General features: G+C 39.3%; 1 protein-coding gene across 2 annotated transcripts in view; it reads left to right on the forward strand.

Moving 5' to 3' along the window:
• Window positions 1-17,458, forward strand: part of SMC6 (structural maintenance of chromosomes 6) — an 84,383-nt gene that overhangs the window by 19,282 nt on the left and 47,643 nt on the right. For both annotated transcript variants that reach the window (XM_084622356.1, XM_084622355.1), the window contains exons 13-18: window positions 4,506-4,670; window positions 5,847-6,025; window positions 7,667-7,868; window positions 8,041-8,155; window positions 13,364-13,524; window positions 15,746-15,881. In XM_084622356.1, the coding sequence (XP_084478482.1) occupies window positions 4,506-4,670; window positions 5,847-6,025; window positions 7,667-7,868; window positions 8,041-8,155; window positions 13,364-13,524; window positions 15,746-15,881 (958 nt within the window). The remainder of the gene's footprint in view (window positions 1-4,505; window positions 4,671-5,846; window positions 6,026-7,666; window positions 7,869-8,040; window positions 8,156-13,363; window positions 13,525-15,745; window positions 15,882-17,458) is intronic.

Below are 17,458 nucleotides of genomic sequence, written 5' to 3' on the forward strand. Positions count from 1 at the left end.
CATACATGAACTGCCATGATTGCCTGTTTCTTGTTCCTCATTTGATCTTTTAATTCTTACCTGTTTTCTTTAAAAGTAGAAAATGAGGATTAAAATAAATAGTTTGCCTTTTTGTTTGTCTCAATTTCAAGACTTCAAGTTACAGAGAATCGACCATTTACTGTAGTTCAGACCACAGAGGACGGCGAAAACCACCCCCAGGGTCTCTGCCAATATGACCTGGCGGAAAATTCCTTCCGGACTCCAAATATGGTGATCAATTAGACCCTGAGCATATGCGCGAGACCCACTAGCAAGACACCTGGAAAAAAATTCTCCGTTGTCAGATTCCTTCCCATCTAGTGTCCCATCTCCAGACGTTAAAATATTTACTGATAGCACTCATGGATGGGACATAAGCCACTGTAGGCAGTCTCATCAAACCATCCCATCCATAAATTTAACAAGCTCAGTCTTGAAGCCAGTTAGGATTTTTGCCCCCACTACACTCCTTAAAGGCTATTCTAGAACTTCACTCCTTTGATGGTTAGAAACCTTTGTCTAATTTCAAGCCTAAATTTGTTGATGGCCAGTTTATATCTGTTTGTTCTTGTGCTAACACTGGCTCTTAACTTAAATAACTCCTCTCTCTCCAGGGTGTTTATACCTCTGATGTATTTATAGAAAGCAACAATATCAGCCTTCATTTCATTAGGTTAAACAAGCCAAGCTCCTTAATCTCTCATAAAGTAGCAAGTATTAGGGGGTAGCCGTGTTAGTCTGTATCCACAAAAACAATAAGGAGTCTGGTGGCACCTTAAAGACTAACAGATTATCTAAACCTAATCTGTTAGTCTTTAAGGTGCCACCAGACTCCTTGTTGTTCTCATAAGGTAGGTTTTCCATTCCTCTAATCAGCTGAGTAGCCCTTTTCTGCATTTGTTCCAGTTTGAATTCATCTTTTTTGAACACAGGAGACCAGAATTGCACACACTATTCCAGAGGAGGTCTCACCAGTGCCTTCTACAATGGAAATATCACTTCCCTGTCTTTACTGGAAATACCTCGCTGGATGTATCCTAGGATTGCATTAGCCTTTTTCATGGCTGCATCACACTGATGGCTCTCAGTGATCAACCAATACACCCAGGTCTTTCTCCTCCTCTGTCACTTCCAACTGATATGTCCCCAGCTCATAGCAAAAATTCTTGTTCGTTCCTAAGTGTATGACCTTCAGTTTGCCAGCTATCACATCCAGGAATATCTGGGCCCAGTTGGTATTAGTAACATTTGTGCTCATAGCTGGACCTGGTACTTTAAAATCTCCCATAATCACACAGTTCCCAATAGTATTTGTGGATAGGGATATCTTTAATTAAATATCTCCCAAACGTCTCCCCCAGATTACTAGTTTAAAGCTATTTTAATCAGTTTTGCCAGCCTCCATCCCAGAAGTCTATACCTTCCCTATTCAGGTGGAGTCCCTCCCATAAGAACGGTCTTCAGTCCATGAATGCCTCCTGGTGGTCGAACAACCTCCTTATAGCACCATTTCCTGAGCCATCTGTTGATTATTATAATCTTGTCTCCTCTTCGCTTTCCTCCTTTAGGGACAGGTAGAATCCCACTGAAGATGACCTGAGTGTCTGTTTCTTTAATAATCTTCGCCATCCTGGCATAGTCTTCCTTGGTGTGTTCCATGAGAACCTAACAGCATTATTTGCTCCCATGTGAAGGGACACTTGGATTCCTTCCTGCTCCCATTATGATCTTCTTCAACCTCAGGTCCACATCCTGTATCTTAGCTCCTGGCAGACAGCCCATCCTTCTGTTCTCTGGATCAGCTCTGGTGACAGGCCTGTTTGCTGTTCTTGGTAGGGAGTCTTCAGTCACATAGACCCCCTCTTTTCCTGGTGTAGGTGCAATTCTCTGGCCTGTCTCCTTCCTTCTGTTCTTTCTGGTTGCAAGTCATCTTGACTTTTGTTCTCATTTGAAATCTTCTGTGAGTCATTCTCTGTCCTCCTGGGGCTCTGAGCTCTGGCTGTCTTAGTAGACTTTCCCTCTTCCTGTAGGACTTAGCTGCTCTTTTGTTACTACTTGCCTCGCTCCTTCATTTTGCAACTCAGCAAACACATTCCTCTGCTCTCTTTTGCTAGCCTGTCCTATTATTTTCCCTGCCCTTTTCTCGTAGTCACATGCTGGATGAGGAAGGTGGCCCACAAAAGCAATCTACCTTCACAGTTATCTGGTCCAGCTTGTATCTGCAAGTCTTGAGTTTTCCCTTCAGCCTCCATCGTCTGCGAAATCGTCTCACACTCCGTTTTCCTGTAGAGCTTGCTGATTTTCAGTCAAATCAGGATCTACTGGGTTCTCCTCAGTAAATGGATAACAGAGTTATCTTTTTGCTTCAGGTTTCAGAGTAGCAGCCATGTTAGTCTGTATCCATAAAAAGAAAAGGAGTACTTGTGGCACCGTAGAGACTAACAAATTTATTAGAGCATAAGCTTTCGTGTGCTACAGTTCACTTCCTCGGATGCATACAGTGGAAAATATAGTAGGGAGATTTTATATACACAGAAAACATGAAACAATGGGTGTTACCATACAGACTGTAACAAGAGTGATCAGGAAAGGTGAGCTATTACCAGCAGGAGAGTAGGGGTGGGATGGGGGGGGACACACCTTTTGTAGTGATAATCAAGGTGGGCCATTTCCAGCACTTTACAAGAACAGTAGGAGGGGAAATAAACAAGGAGAAATAGTTTTACTTTGTGTAATGACACATCCACTCCCAGTCTTTATTCAAGCCTAATTTAATTGTATCCAGTTTTCAAATTAATTCCAATTCAGCACTCTCTCCCTGGAGTCTGTTTTTGAAGCTTTTTTGTTGAAGAATTGCCACTTTTTGGTCTCCTCCTCCCTCTCCCCCCCCCCCTCCTGCTGGTAATAGCTCACCTTTCTTGATCACTCTTGTTCCAGTCTGTATGGTAACACCCATTGGTTCATGTTCTCTATGTATATAAAATCTCCCCACTATATTTTCCACTGTATGCATCCGATGAAGTGAGCTGTAGCTCACAAAAGCTTATGCTCTAATAAATTTGTTAGCCTCTAAGGTGCCACAAGTTTTTGCTTCAGGTATATTTCTCCAAAACTCAATTGTTTTGACCTTAGAGACCAGATAACCCCCTGTGGTCTTGGTCTCCCATGCTGATTACAACTCTCTTCTCTCCACTCCCCTCAGCCAGCATGTTTTCCTGTTGACTTGATATGTAAATGGGGCTTCCTTTGTGTTTGACTTATTCTGCATGGAAGATCTAGGGGCAGACAGGTAAATTAATGTAAAAGCTTTGTATGTCATCCCTGCTTACTTTAAACATATTTTTAGTATAAGTCACACAACTTGTTGTGTAACACCCATATATATCTCTCGAAAGCTTATGATGATCAGTATGATATAAGCTTTTGAGACTTTACACAACATTTCTTTATAGATAAATACTGTGACAGCAATGTGTGAGGTGTAGTGAGTTTGTCAGGTTTGATAGGAGTTGTTAGAGAACAGGGAACCCTTTACCAGGCATCCAGGGGCTCTTTAGGGTCATAGGCATAGTGTTGATTTCATGATCAAGCTGTGGCATAAGTTCCTGAAAGTAATGCCCTGCTGTACAGTAGGGAGACAAAGGGGGAAACATATTTGTTTGATGCATCCACACCTTGCAGTAGGACACAAACTTGTTTTGTAAAATGAATGCGACATGAGAAAATTGATAACATTTGTGCTTATATCATAAGGGACTAATTATTTGAGCAGTGTCAGGGAGAATGGATGACACTCGGGTCCTATAACTTGTAATACATCTGGTACAGGTTCTACACATATGGTACTTGTGGTGTTTGAAGGGGGGAGTGTTGGGCAAAACAAAAACAACCTTATTTTGTATTTATTTTTAGTTACAAAGTTTATTTCCATTTTTTCCTATGGGAACTACTTATTGTTATAGAGCACCTGTTACTCAAAGAAAGCATGATAGACGTTGGCATGATGTGCGTTTTAAAACAAACATGAAAAAACCTGATCAGTTTCTACAATATTAAAAATAGATAAATGCTTTGTTCTGCATTGTGCACCTGTGGTAGGTAACCATAATTACCCTTCTGTGTTTCTTAGACGTAGATCCTGCCTTAAGTTATCATACCTCCATATCTAATTTTATTCACTTATCTAATTACCTGGATTTTTTAGTTTATTTTGGAAATGTTTAATTCTGTTTTTGGTAAGGGAAATTCATCGTTAACAGCCAGAGTGTGTGTGGTCATGATCCCAAATAGACCTTGCATGTAGTTAGAAAGCGTCACATGCAGGCCAGACAACAAGACAGGTTTTTCTGCTGTTGAATAATGTTGGATATGCTTGCTTAATAAAACCTGTTAAGTGCTAAAATGTACGTTTTAAACGTTCTTTTCACGATCATCCATTGTGTGTGATTTTAAAATGTTGAATTGTGGTCTGTGTACTGTTACAGTGCTGATCAAGTTTCAGAGTCTGAAAAGCTGGAAACACAGAAAAAAATAGCCCAGTTGAAAGAGCAGTTGAAGATCGTCCATGATCAAGAGGTCATGATGGTTCAAGATATGGATCAATTTCAGCAGGCTGTCTACAAATCCAAGGAAGAACATGCTAGACTCAAGTAAGTTTACCTTTGTTTTTAATTATCCAAGTTTCTTTACAACAAGTGGCAATAGGTGTTCTGCTTCATTACCTGTATTTCAAAGTACTCCATGCAGCACTAGACTTAATTTATTTTTTAGTCCTAATTCTCCCAAAGCACCTTACGATCTGGTACTTCTTTGTCCATCATCCACAGTGAGTCTAAGTTTGAAAGTTCTCAGCACAAAATACAAAATGTGCTGGCATTTAAGGTGACATGCAGTGCTAAAATTAAAATCTGATTTAATCTAAGACAGGGTGGGTGAAACCTGTTTTTTTTTTGTTTTTTTTTTAATTTAAAAAAATCTGACTTTTTTTAAAAAAAATCAAAGGCAGATAATGGTGGTTGTGACTGTAATATAATAAGGGACTTGACATATGTTGATGCTTACTCTTCTCATATTAGTCCTGTTAATCTTCCTTAATTCCCACTATCTTACTTCTACATCAAAATTGTTTCTTATTGGTGTGTTGTTACCTAGAAGAACGTTTTTGGAAGATGCTGGACTTCTAATTACATTCATAACATGATTACCACTTGAATTCTACCGATATTTCCTGTATGTTTTGTATATCATTTGTTTGTGCAGACTATTTATGAAATGTTGATGATATCCATAAGATAAATGGTAGAACCATATTTATAAATTGCATTTATCAAGCCTCTTCTGGTAAGCTCACATGTACAATGGAACACATGTTCATATTCTAGCTTACACTTCCTTGAGCTCACTTAATATTATGTTACCATCTCTACCTTCACATTTCGGTTCTGAGCCTGTGTACACCTAACATCGAGTTAGTGAAATTCCTTTCTGTAGTCACACTTCTGATATTACTACTATGTACCTTTTGAAGTTATCTTGGAAATCTTTCTTTCTGTTTTTATTATTGATACTCTTGCTTGTGTTGTATTGTTGCTCTGTGCATGTCACCTTGGTACAAATGAAAATGTTTTTCAAATCCATGTACTCTAGAGCAATGAGGATAGTTCAGCATACTCTTCATTTTGAAGCCTAAATTCTTTTTCCAATTGTAACAAGCTTTGTTACGGCAACAAGAAAGTCTGACTGCTAAATTTGACAGCTGATAAAATTTTGTCAAAAGTTGTTATATTAATTAAAGTAAATGTTTCAGTAGCCTTTCCTTTTCTCAGGCGAGAAGAACTTGATGTGAAACAAGCATTGGATTCCAAGCAAAGACAGCTGAAGGAGCTGACAGACAGTAAAACAAATAGATTGAAAAGATTTGGACAACATGTGCCAGTCCTTCTTGAAGCAATTGAAGATGCCTATAGAAAAGGACATTTTAAACACAAACCTATTGGACCTCTAGGTAAGATAGCCCTTGCATAAAGGGAAGTAAAAAGTTTGCCTCTATAGAGTCCCACTGTACACTTGGTCATGTGAACACAGAGCCTTTTTGAAAAGTATTTGTCACTTAAGGGGCATGATGTCCAATTCTCTTAAGGTCTACATTTCCTAGACCAAATATATAAATACCCCAGCCCACTAACTGTCCCTCAGTTTCTTTCTTTTTCAATCTACTGGAGCAGTCACAGAACCATCCTCTACCAAGCTGGTTAGTTGAATGCAAATCGTTTTAAATAGTTTGAATAGGTCTGTATGTAGACTCAGTCTAAATCTAATTGTAATTTTCATGTAGTTTCCTTGTTGAGTTGAATTCTTGCTGTCTTTGGGTCACCCCAGGCCTTGCTGAAGATAGCAGTTATGTTTAGGAAAATGTAGTTTAGGAAATGATCTTGTTCTCCTCTATTCTGTGTATAGGTTTTTATACCATGCTCATCACCGTGATATAATCTGAGCACCTTGCGGTAGTGCATTTAGCAACATATAACTGCATTTAGCATGTGTTTCTTTGCTTACATCCCCTCTCCAGAGGGAGAAGCATGTATAGTGGAGTGTTTTTTTTTTGTAATGTCTTGTTTTTTTATTTTAACATAAATATAGCTGTTACTATGTCTTGTTAGAAAAGACAAGGTCAAAGAAATGTGGTTTCCACTTGGAGCAGAAAGTGGTGAGGTTTGTGATGGTCCTTAGTTCCTGGAGGAGTTCATTCCACCATCTCAGACAGCACCTGGAAAAAGTTCTGTCTCCTCCACAGACAAACTTTTCTCTTATTGTTAAGAGTTACATTGTGCCAGAGAAGCAAAGTTTGTCAACCATGGTCTTCATCCTGGAGCTTTTAGATGATCTCTTAGGTATCCTGGCTCCAGGTCATGGAGTGCTTTGAAGAGAAGGACTGAGACCTTGAACTTGATTTGAAATTCTATGGTAAGCCAGTGCAGAGAGCAGAGGACATGTTTGATATGTTTGTGGTAGCTTGTGTTGCTGCATTATTAACTAGTTGGAGTTTAAGTGGTGAAGGCTCCATGCCCAGGTATATTGCATAGCTATAATCCAGCTGAAAGGTGATGAAAGTATGAATAATGTTTGTCCTCCGGAATGGGACAGTTTCCTAACCAAGAAGGTATGGTAGAAAGTATTATTTACAGATGCTGCTATGTGAGAGTTCTGTGTCAGCAAGAAATTCAAGAGTACTCCTACACTATAGACAGTATTGACCAATTGTGGGGGTGTATCCTTAACTGACATCTGACATAGACTGCAGCATAGTTGCAAGCTCTTCATGGTAGAGAATGCTACCATGGAGATTCATGGATTTAGCCATGAACTACTTCCAGAGATTTCAGGGGAAAGGACCCACCCATTGTGAGGGTCTGCTTCTCAAAGTGTTTGTGAGAAGAGAAATTTGCATGTAAGAGAACGAATTATTTATTTGTATTTACATTATTGCTTAGAAAACCTAACCTGAGCTTAAAAAAATTAAATATATGTTCTCAAATGTTTTTTTAAACTAAAACAAAGAATAATGTAGTTACATTTTAATTGCACTTACATATTAAAATATATTTGATACTGTGCCTCTGAAGTCTTGACTTTTGTCTATATTTAGGTGCTTTCATTAGTCTCAAAGATGCTGAACTTACTTTGGCTGTTGAAACTTGTTTAAAAAGCCTACTGCAGGCATTTTGTTGTGATAATCATCATGATGAGAGAACACTTCAGACACTGATGTCAAAGTTTTATCCATCTGGATATCGGCCCCAAATAATTGTCAGTAGGTTTCGAAATGAAGTTTATGATGTCAGACCTAGGTGAGTTCCAAGTTTTGAATAAAATTGCTGCTTCAGAACCTTGATCCAAATGGCTTAATAGTAACCCCAATATATAATGCATTTTCTAATGTATGATCAGGTGAATTTTTAAAGCGGTTTGCACTGTTTAAATATGTACATTTTAGTTTTTTCTTTTCTTCTTTTCTCATAGGGCCGTTCACCATCCAGAATTCCCATCAGTCCTTACAGCTTTAGAAATAGATAATGCAGTTGTTGCTAATTGTTTGATTGACATGAGGGGTATAGAAACAATCCTGCTAATTAAGGTAGGACATAACTGCCGTATTTGTTTTTGCTATAAGTTTTAAAATGAATTTATATGCTAATGAGGCTTTTTGTAATTAAAAAAAGGCAACCTGATTGCTTCTTGCTGCCCAAGATACCTATAGAAATAAGGCATTCTTCTTTGAATGGTTGCAGATGTGTATTCTACACATGTGCACAGAGCCAGTGCACTGAAGCTGGAGAACTTTTCCTAGCAGTACCCATAAGGGTGGTGCTTCTGCACTCTGGCCCTAAGACCTTTCCATGGTTATTTAAGGGCAGTGCAGCCCCAATCGTGCTTACATCCTTCATTCTAGAGTCAGAGCTTCCCATGTTGTTTTTTCCTCATTGGTTTTCGACATCAGTTATTTGTAAATAATTAGTAAGCTTTCATTTGTGTTAGTGTTATATAGTGCTATGCCCTCGCCAGGGTTTGAGAACTGTCCTTCATGTGAGATGGCTATTCCCAATAACGACCCGCATATTTGCTGTTAGTTGTGCTGAGGAGAGGAGCACATTAGAGAGGTTCTTCATTAGCCACTCCTTTAAAAATAAGACTCAAGTGGTCCAAGACTTGTGCTTAAAACAGCACCTCACTTAATAGGATCAAAGGGGGTCCTGGATAACCCCCATCCAAGAATATTAATGGAACTGGCACATGAAACTGCAAGCCCAATTGCAAGATTTTGAATGAATCCGTCAACTTTGGGGTCATACCCTATGACTGGAGAAATGTGGATATCCTACTTTAAGAAAAGAGGAAAAAGAGTGATCCAGGAAACTACAGACCCCTTAATTTGACCTAAATTTTGTGCAAGGTCTTAGAACAAATTTTGAAAGAGTAATTAGTTAAGGACATAGGGGTAAAAGGTAATTAAGATAAAATACAACACTATTTTACCAAAGGTAGATCGTGCTAGATCAGTGGTTCCCAAACTAGGAGTGTCGCTTGTTCAGGGAAAGCCCCTGGTGGATCGGGCCAGTTTGTTTACCTGCCGCGTCTGCAGGTTCGGCCAATTTGCGGTTCCCACTGGCCGCGGTTCATCGCTCCAGAACAATGGGGGCTCCGGGAAGGGCGGCCAGCACGTCCCTCGGCCCGCGCTGCTTCCCGCAGCCCCCACTGGCTGAGAATGGCGAATCGCGACCAGTGGGAGCTGTGATAGGCTGAACCTGCAGACGCAGCAGGTAAACAAAGCGGCCCGGCCTGCCCGGGGCTTTCCCTGAACAAATGGCGCCCCTAGTTTGGGAACCACTGTGCTAGGTCAACTTAATCTTTCTTTGAGAAGCTAACTGATTTTCTAGACAAAGGAAATGCACTAGATCTAATCTAGTTGGATTTTAGGAAAGCATTCATTACAATTCCACATGGTAAATTATTAGTTAAATTGGAGAAGATGTAGATTACTATGAGAATTGAAAGGTGGGTAAGGAACTGGTTAAATGGGGGACTACAGCGGGTCATAGTGAAAGGTGTATTGTCAAGCAGATGGAAGGTTACTAATGGAGTTCCCCATGGATGGTTCTTGGGACCAGTCTTATTTAAAAGTTTCGTTCATGACATTGGCACAAAAAATGGGAGTATGCTAATAAAATTTGCGGATAACCTAGAGTTTGTGTGGTATTGCCAATACAGAAGAGGCCTGGAATATCTCACAAGAAAATTTGGATGAACTTTGAAATTGGAGTAATAGAAATGGGATGAAATGTAACTGCAATTTGCAAGGTTAATGGTTTACTTAAAAGCATTTTTGCTATAAGATGGGGACTTAGCAGTTGTTAAGCTAGAGGACGAGAAAGATCTGCGTGCATTGGTCGGTTGCAGGATGACTGAGCTGCCAATGTGATGCAGTTGTGAAAAAGGCTAGCACAATCCTAGGGTGCATCTGGCGAGGTATTTCCAGTAAAAATAGGGAAGTGATGTTTTCCGTTGTAGAAGACACTGGTGAGATCACATCTGGAATACTGTGTTCAAAAAAGATGTATTCAAACTGGAACAAATGCAGAGAAGGGCTAGTAGGATGATTAGAGGAATGGAGAACCTGTCTTATGAGAGGAGACTTAAGGAGCTTGGCTGTTTAGCCTAATAAAATGAAGGCTTTAGGGAGATATGATTGCCCTCTCTAAATATATCAGAGGGATAAACATCCCGGAGAGATAGGAGTTAAGGGCCAATGTTGGCACAAGATCAAATGGATATGAACTGGCCATCAACACATTTAGGCTTGAAATTAGACAAAGGTTTCTAACTGTTAGAGGACTGCAGTTCTAGAACAGCCTTCTAAGGGCAATAGTATAGGCAAAAAACCTAACTGGCTTCAAGAGTGAGCATGATAAGTTTTATGGAGGGGATATATGATGAGGTTGCCTACAGTGATGTATGGCCCATTTGTGACCGCATTTAACAAATACCTCCAATGGCTGGCGATGGGACACTAGTGGGGAGGGGTATGAGTTACTACAGAGAATTCTTTCCCAGGTGGTTCTCACCCACATGGTCAAGATCTAACTGATTACCATTTTTGGGGTCGAGAAGGAATTTTCCCCAGGTCATATTGGTGAGACCCTAAAGGTTTTTTGCCTTCTCTTGCTGTGTGGGATATGGGTCACTTGCTGGTTTGAACTAGAGTAAATCATGTGTTCTCTGTAATGTGAAGTTCTTAAATCAAAACTTCAGTAACTCAACAAGAGGCTATGGGACTATTCTAGGAGTGGAGGGTTGAGGTTCTCTGGCCTGCAATGGTGCAGGAAGTCCGACTATATAATTCGGATGGTCCCTTCTGCCCTTAAAGTCTATATCTAATATTAAGGACACACCAGAGAACCATCTACAGTTGGAAATTTAACCTGTTACTGATAGTAGTTGATGACAGCAAGTCCGCCTGAACCAGAGCTGAAAACTGTTTAACTGCCTTTGTCTGTTGGTCAAAGCTATTTTCAGCACCCTCAGAAAGCTGTGTTTCAAAAAGCTTTTCTTTAAATGAGTTAAATAATGTTGTTCTGATTTTGCTAGCAGTTAAAATAGTTCTTGTCACTGGTTCAAAACAGGGTGGATTTGATTTAAATCAAATTAGTGATTTAAATCATGATTTAAATCACTAGTCAGGAAGACTCTATTTAATCATGGATTTCTACATAAAAGTTCATTCTTGTTGGTTGTTATAACCTTAATACATATTCTTCACAACTCAGAGATATGAGACCCAAACTGGGTCTCTCTTACGGCCTGCTGCCATTATAGGTTTTCCCTTCTAGTGAGAATGGTTTGGTAGATCTCAAATCAATGAAGGCTACACTGAGAGAGACCTCAAGATTTCTGGAATATGCTGCTCAGACAGTTTCACTTTTGTTTCTACTGCTTGTCCCTCCCGTCTCACATTTATCTCCAGAACTACTTCTCCTTGTCCAGATCTATTCTGCTCCCAACAATCTTCTGTTCATTGAATTCTTTGAAACTTTGCACTTTTAGAGAGAGGTAAGGGATTGACTCTGTGTACACAAATTTGCAGAGGGAAAATAGGGTTGAGGTCTGTTATTTCTCACCACTATATTTTATTTATTTAGTTAGTTATTTATTTAAACACATTTTTGCTGTTAACAAGCATGTTCTCTGGAGACACAAATCCACAGTTTGAGAACTGCAAAACTAAATATCTCTGATGGTATCTTCTAGACTTAGCACTGAGTCCCATTGGGTAGCTAGAAAAATTAACGTAAATAATCTATACAGAAGCCTTTGGAACCCCATAAGATTGGGTCCCTAATCCATGAACTATTGGAACTCTTTTACAAAACTTTTCTTAAACATTACATGAATTTATTGTCTCATACTATAGAATTAGAATTTATAATCCCTATTCCATGATGAGATATCTTTGAGCTATAATGTATCTTAATTAAAACTATCTTTAGATTGTTTGTTTTTTTCCTCAAAAAGCATTTTATCCAAAAAATCTGATTTAAATAAAATCCAATTTTTTATTTTTTTTTTATTTTTTTTAAAAAATCGTTGATTTTTATCCACCCTGGTTCAGAGAGACCCATTGCTGGCAGTTGTTGTCTGTTTCCTAATGTAGACTAAGCTTTGAAAAGCTGTAATATCTGAGACCTTCTCTCCTCCTCCCCTGCTCCCCCCCCACCCCCCGAAGTTCTGGTTCTCAGCAAAATAGATACAAGTTTACAATGTAATATGGCGGGGCGGGGGGAACTAATGGGATTAGCTCTGTCCGGACTGCACTTAACATACTGCTCCCCGTTCAGGGCATCTTAATATCTGAAAGATATAGAAAATTGCAGGGAATGTGGAGAGGAGCAAGAAAACGGTTTACAGGGCAGGAAATAATCGCTTATGAGGAAAGAAACTAGTATTACAAGTATTTGATTAATTTCTTTCTTCTGATAAGTATTGCTTGGGTAAGTAAAAGGACACAGTCCTCTAAGGGTTTGTCTACATTTAAAATGGTGTAGTGCTTCAGTGAAGTTACTGCCTGCACTGAGGGGTTCTCCCATTGGTGTAGGTAATCCATCTCCCCAAGAGGCGAATTCTCCCATCGACCTAGTACTGTCTACAGTGTGGGTTAGGTCGGCATAACAACATCTCTCAGGGATGTGGATTATTTACATCCCTGAGAGACGTAGTTGTGTTGATACAAGTCCCCAACGTAGCCCTAAGAGAAACTGGATGCCAAGCATACTGGGCTTGGCCTAAACAAAGCTGCATCAGTTTTACTGAAGATGTGATTTTTAAGGTGTTTTGATTAAACCAGTGCAACTTTCTGTATGTAGACAATCATTTAGTTGTGGAGTATTTTTCCAAAGGAAGCAGGGAAAGGTCATTTAATTGAGAGATTTAAAATGCAGCTGTACAAAGAAAACTGCCAGATGAATTCAGTAGATGATCTAAGGATGTATTCCATCTTGAATATCAATATTTTTGTCATCTTAAGACCCTTTAGTACACTCATTGGTCCAGGTAACTCTTAAGTGGGTTGTTTTTTTTATTCCAACTGTAAGGGGCTTAAACTTCTCTTAAATTTCAAATGAATTCTTATATTGTAAACTCAGTTTTATTACTGTTCTGAAAGCAAGAAATACCACGCCTGAGGTTGATAGAAGTCAGTGAGAACGTTGGGTGCTCTAAGGATCAGAAACATAGCATTTCAAATTGCTAGCCATTGTGAGTACTTTTTATGAGAAAATACATTGTTTTTCAGAGTAACCCAGAGGCTCGTGCGGTAATGCAGAGAAAGAGGCCTCCAAAAAACTGTAGAGAAGCTTTTACTGCGGAGGGTGATCAAGTGTTTGAGAGACGTTATTATTCATCTGATAATACCAGGCCAAAATTCCTAAGTAAAGACGTGGAAGCAGAAATAAGGTTAGTATCATGTATTGCTGAAGTATAAAGTATTCTCTCTCAAGGTGTTAGAAGTAACATCTTTTGCTCTTTGTCCTTCTACTCCTGTTTGAGGGGCTCAGGAGTATTTTATAGCACAAAATCTAAAAAAAAAAACCCTCCCCTCTGCATTGTAGAAAAAGGTACCCCTCTCTTCAATTAACCTATCTTTTCCTGTAGACTTAACTCCATGACAGTACCTGCGTCACACTTCTTTCTTGTGAAGTTTTTTTTCCTCATCCAGACTTATTAAAATCAAGTATATATTTTCCAGAAGTACCTTTTGTAATAGATGCACATTCTTGAGTTCCTTCTTAATTGTTTTGAGCTTGTGACATGTGGATGTGGCCCAGAGACATGGGATTTGCAGAGGCAACATACTCTGAAAAATCCAGTTACCTTCCTTTCATTTTTGTAGCCTTGGTCAAAGAGCAAGCCTGAAATGAAAGGTCTCTAAAAGTACTCTGAAAATGGAATAGTGCTTTGATTGAGAGTAAGATAACTTAGTTTTTCTATTCTAAATTAGCCTCACGCCAAATGCCCTTTGTGAAAAGATTTGTAGCTATTTTGTTAGGGCATGTCTGTGCTACAAAATTAAGTCAATCTAATTTACGTCCTCATACAGCCACTGCAGTAATTACATTGCTTGTGCATGTTTACACTTTGTTCCGTGTGTCAGTGGTGTGCATCTTCACCAGGAGCACTTGTATCAATTATACTGTCAGTTTCAGGCATTGTGGGATGACTTTTGAAAGCCAATACATCTGTGTAAGCAGTGCAGCACTGTGTAAACTTAATTACCCTGACGTTGACTCTGTGCCTCTCATGGAGGTGGAGTTAAGTTGGCATAGCAGGGCAGTTACTTCGATGGGAGCAAAATTTTAGTGTAGACACTTACCTTGTTAGATCAGTGTAAGGTGCCTTGTGTTGACCTAACTCTGTAGTGTAGACCAGGCCGCAGTCCCAAACATTTGGCATAGCTACGTGCAGCTATATGTAGTCATCTTGATTATTCTGGTTACTTTTTCAAAACAGCAACTTTAAAAGAAAACCAGCATTTACTCTTGAGAGATTTCAGAGGTGGTGGTGGTAACTTCTTTGACCAACTCCAATTAGTACCATTAAAATACTTTATTTTGGGGACTGAGCTATAATGCAGTTGAAGTGAGAAAATACGGCACCGTTGAATTAAAAATGTATTGAAAAGAAATTTTCCGTAACTATTAATACCTAAGATGTTTTTTTTAAATTCTGTGAGTTCTAATAACAACTTTTTGCTATTTAGGGTATGGTTTAGTATTTATATTTTTCTCCATTTAGATTATTGAAATAAACCAGTCAGCTTCTCTTATGTTCATAGCCAGTTTCTAGTCCACTTACTTTTTTCAAGTTTTTAGTTGTCACCAAAATGCTACAATATTTCTGTTGCAAATTCTGTGAGGGGAGGGAAGTGGGTTTTCTGTTTGTTTTTTAGTCTCTTGTATTATAAACATTATATTTTTATTAATTCTTATACTATAAAATATTATTAAACCTTATATTGGGATCCTGCTTAATCTGTTGTTCCTTTTTAAACACTAAAGTCTATATTGAATTATGCATGTTTTACTGCAAAAAGTGTTTTTTGCTATGGTCAGCTGAGATGCTGCCACTGCCATTTCCAGTTATGAAAGCTATATATGAGTATTTTGTCCACTATATATGAAGGTTAACTAGCGTGTCTGTTTTGCGTTTTAATTTACTGCTCACTAACAGTGCCATATTAACAGTCCTGAGGACTGAAATCCTTCTTAAAAAGAACAAGTGTGGGAGGTGGTAGGCCAAGTTTCTCCATACTGTCTTAATTACTTTGCTCCAACCAAAGTTCTATCTGGTCTTAAAGTATACTAGCATTTTTAGAACTAATAACACAGTTTAGTTCAGGTACTTGGCCTTTCTGCTAAGGCTGCCAATAAGGGCTTTTAATGAGGTGGTGGTTTATTTGACATGAATGCAGTACCCAGTAGGGACTGAACAGAGACTACTAAATAGCTATCGGATGATAACCAATTATGAACTAGTGAGCTAATGGTAAAGCGCTCAATCTCCCTATCAGTCATTAGAGCCTGTGTCAGAATTCTTGTTTTATAGCCATGGTTCAGTCCATTTGGTAGAATTTGTAGTTGGAGAGCATATAATCTTATGATAAATTGTATATGTTAAGTCACTTGCAGAAAGAAGTTGAAAACAAAATGGCACAGTTGTCAACATCTCAACATCGTTTACGTTCCGCTGAAAATGAGACGAGAGAAAATGAAGATTATCTTAATCATCGTCGTAGACAACAAAAAGAATTACAGGTACAAATATGTAATAGACTGCTAAAGTCAAAAATGCATCTGTTTTAGCCTATTGTATTAGTCTTTTTTTAAACAGTACACTTTTAAACAAGTGATTTTCGCGCACATTTATTTTGGTGGCTTTGCTTTTGTTTAAAAATGTGCAGAGTCTCAGGCTCTAGTGTCATTAAGCGTCCTTGCATTATGCAGCTAGATTTATGCTAGCATGTTTCCCTTGTTCTATGAATGCTCACTACAGCATATTTTTTATTGATTTTTTTCCCTTTCTATGTAAAATATTATTAAAAATTAGGGTTTTTGCTTTCCTTGGGAGACCAATATAATAAATACACCTCTACCCCAATATAATGCTGTCTTCAGGAGCCAAAAAATCTTACTGTGTTATAGGTGAAACCGCCTTATATTGAACTTGCTTTGATCCACCAGAGTGCGCAGCCCCGCCGGCCCCCCTCCACATCCGGGAGCGCTGCTTAACCGTGTTATATCCAAATCTGTGTTATATCAGGTTGCGTTACATCGTGATAGAGGTGTACTGCTTTCTAGGATGTGTATTCCTGATCTTCGGTCTAATTTCTTTTTCTTAATTTTGTCCTATTAATCCTTGTATATGCTTTGTTCAAACATAATTAAGTTCTCTTCCTGTTTAGCATTTGCATCCTTCAGCTGTTTGTGTATTAATTTTGTGACACTTCCTAGGGGTATCCAGGGTAACACCTATTTTTAATGTGAGGAAGCCTTGTCTGTATCTTCCTCAGGTCAACTCCTTGACTCTCCAAGCCACAGGCCACACAAGCTCGCAGGCTCTGCTGTCCCTTATGCAACTAGCTGTAGGCATACTCCAAACCCCAAATCCTCCGAGCAGTCCCCTGCAACGTTAAGCCCCTTATCCATTGGACATTCACAGAATTACCAGACCCACTGTTCCCAAAGGAACAGTACACCACAGCTTAACACAGAGCTGTGTAACAGACAATACTTAGATTCATTCATAGAGAAAATCAAGTGTAAATTTAGTTAATGAAGACTAGATTCAAATGATAACAAACAGAAATACAGTATACCCCCGATTATTCTAATAGCATAGATTCTGATAATCAGGAGTTTGGATAATCAGGAGGGCAGGAGCCATTCATCCATTCAGCAGTAGGGTGGCCTTCGCCACCGCCATCTTCCTTGCAGTCTTGTCTGGGGGGTGGCTCTGCTCTGCCCCCACTTACTCAATCCCCTGACTGTGGGGCTGCAAAGGTCTCTCTGCAGGGCTGGTGACACCCGAGGGAGGCTGCAGTCCTGGTGAAGCAGAACAGAGACCCCCAGCCAGAACTCTACTCTGCCCCACCAGGACTACAGCCATCTTGTACCTTGCAACCTCCAGAGGGGAGTCACCAGTCCTGTGGCAGTACAGGGAGCCCTTTGAAGCTCTGTTATTATGGTTCTGTTGCTTGCTTACTCCCATGACAGTAGCCTTGCTGGACCCATTCAGCAGCAGGGTGGCCTTCCCTGCTGCTGGGGACTTGTTGTCCTTCTCTCATTTCTGGCCAGGGTGCTCTGCTTTATTATCTGAATCTCCACATTATCTG

Source organism: Lepidochelys olivacea (assembly GCF_965140295.1).
Source record: "Lepidochelys olivacea isolate rLepOli2 genome assembly, chromosome: 3".
In the NCBI taxonomy this organism is placed as follows: domain Eukaryota; kingdom Metazoa; phylum Chordata; order Testudines; family Cheloniidae; genus Lepidochelys; species Lepidochelys olivacea.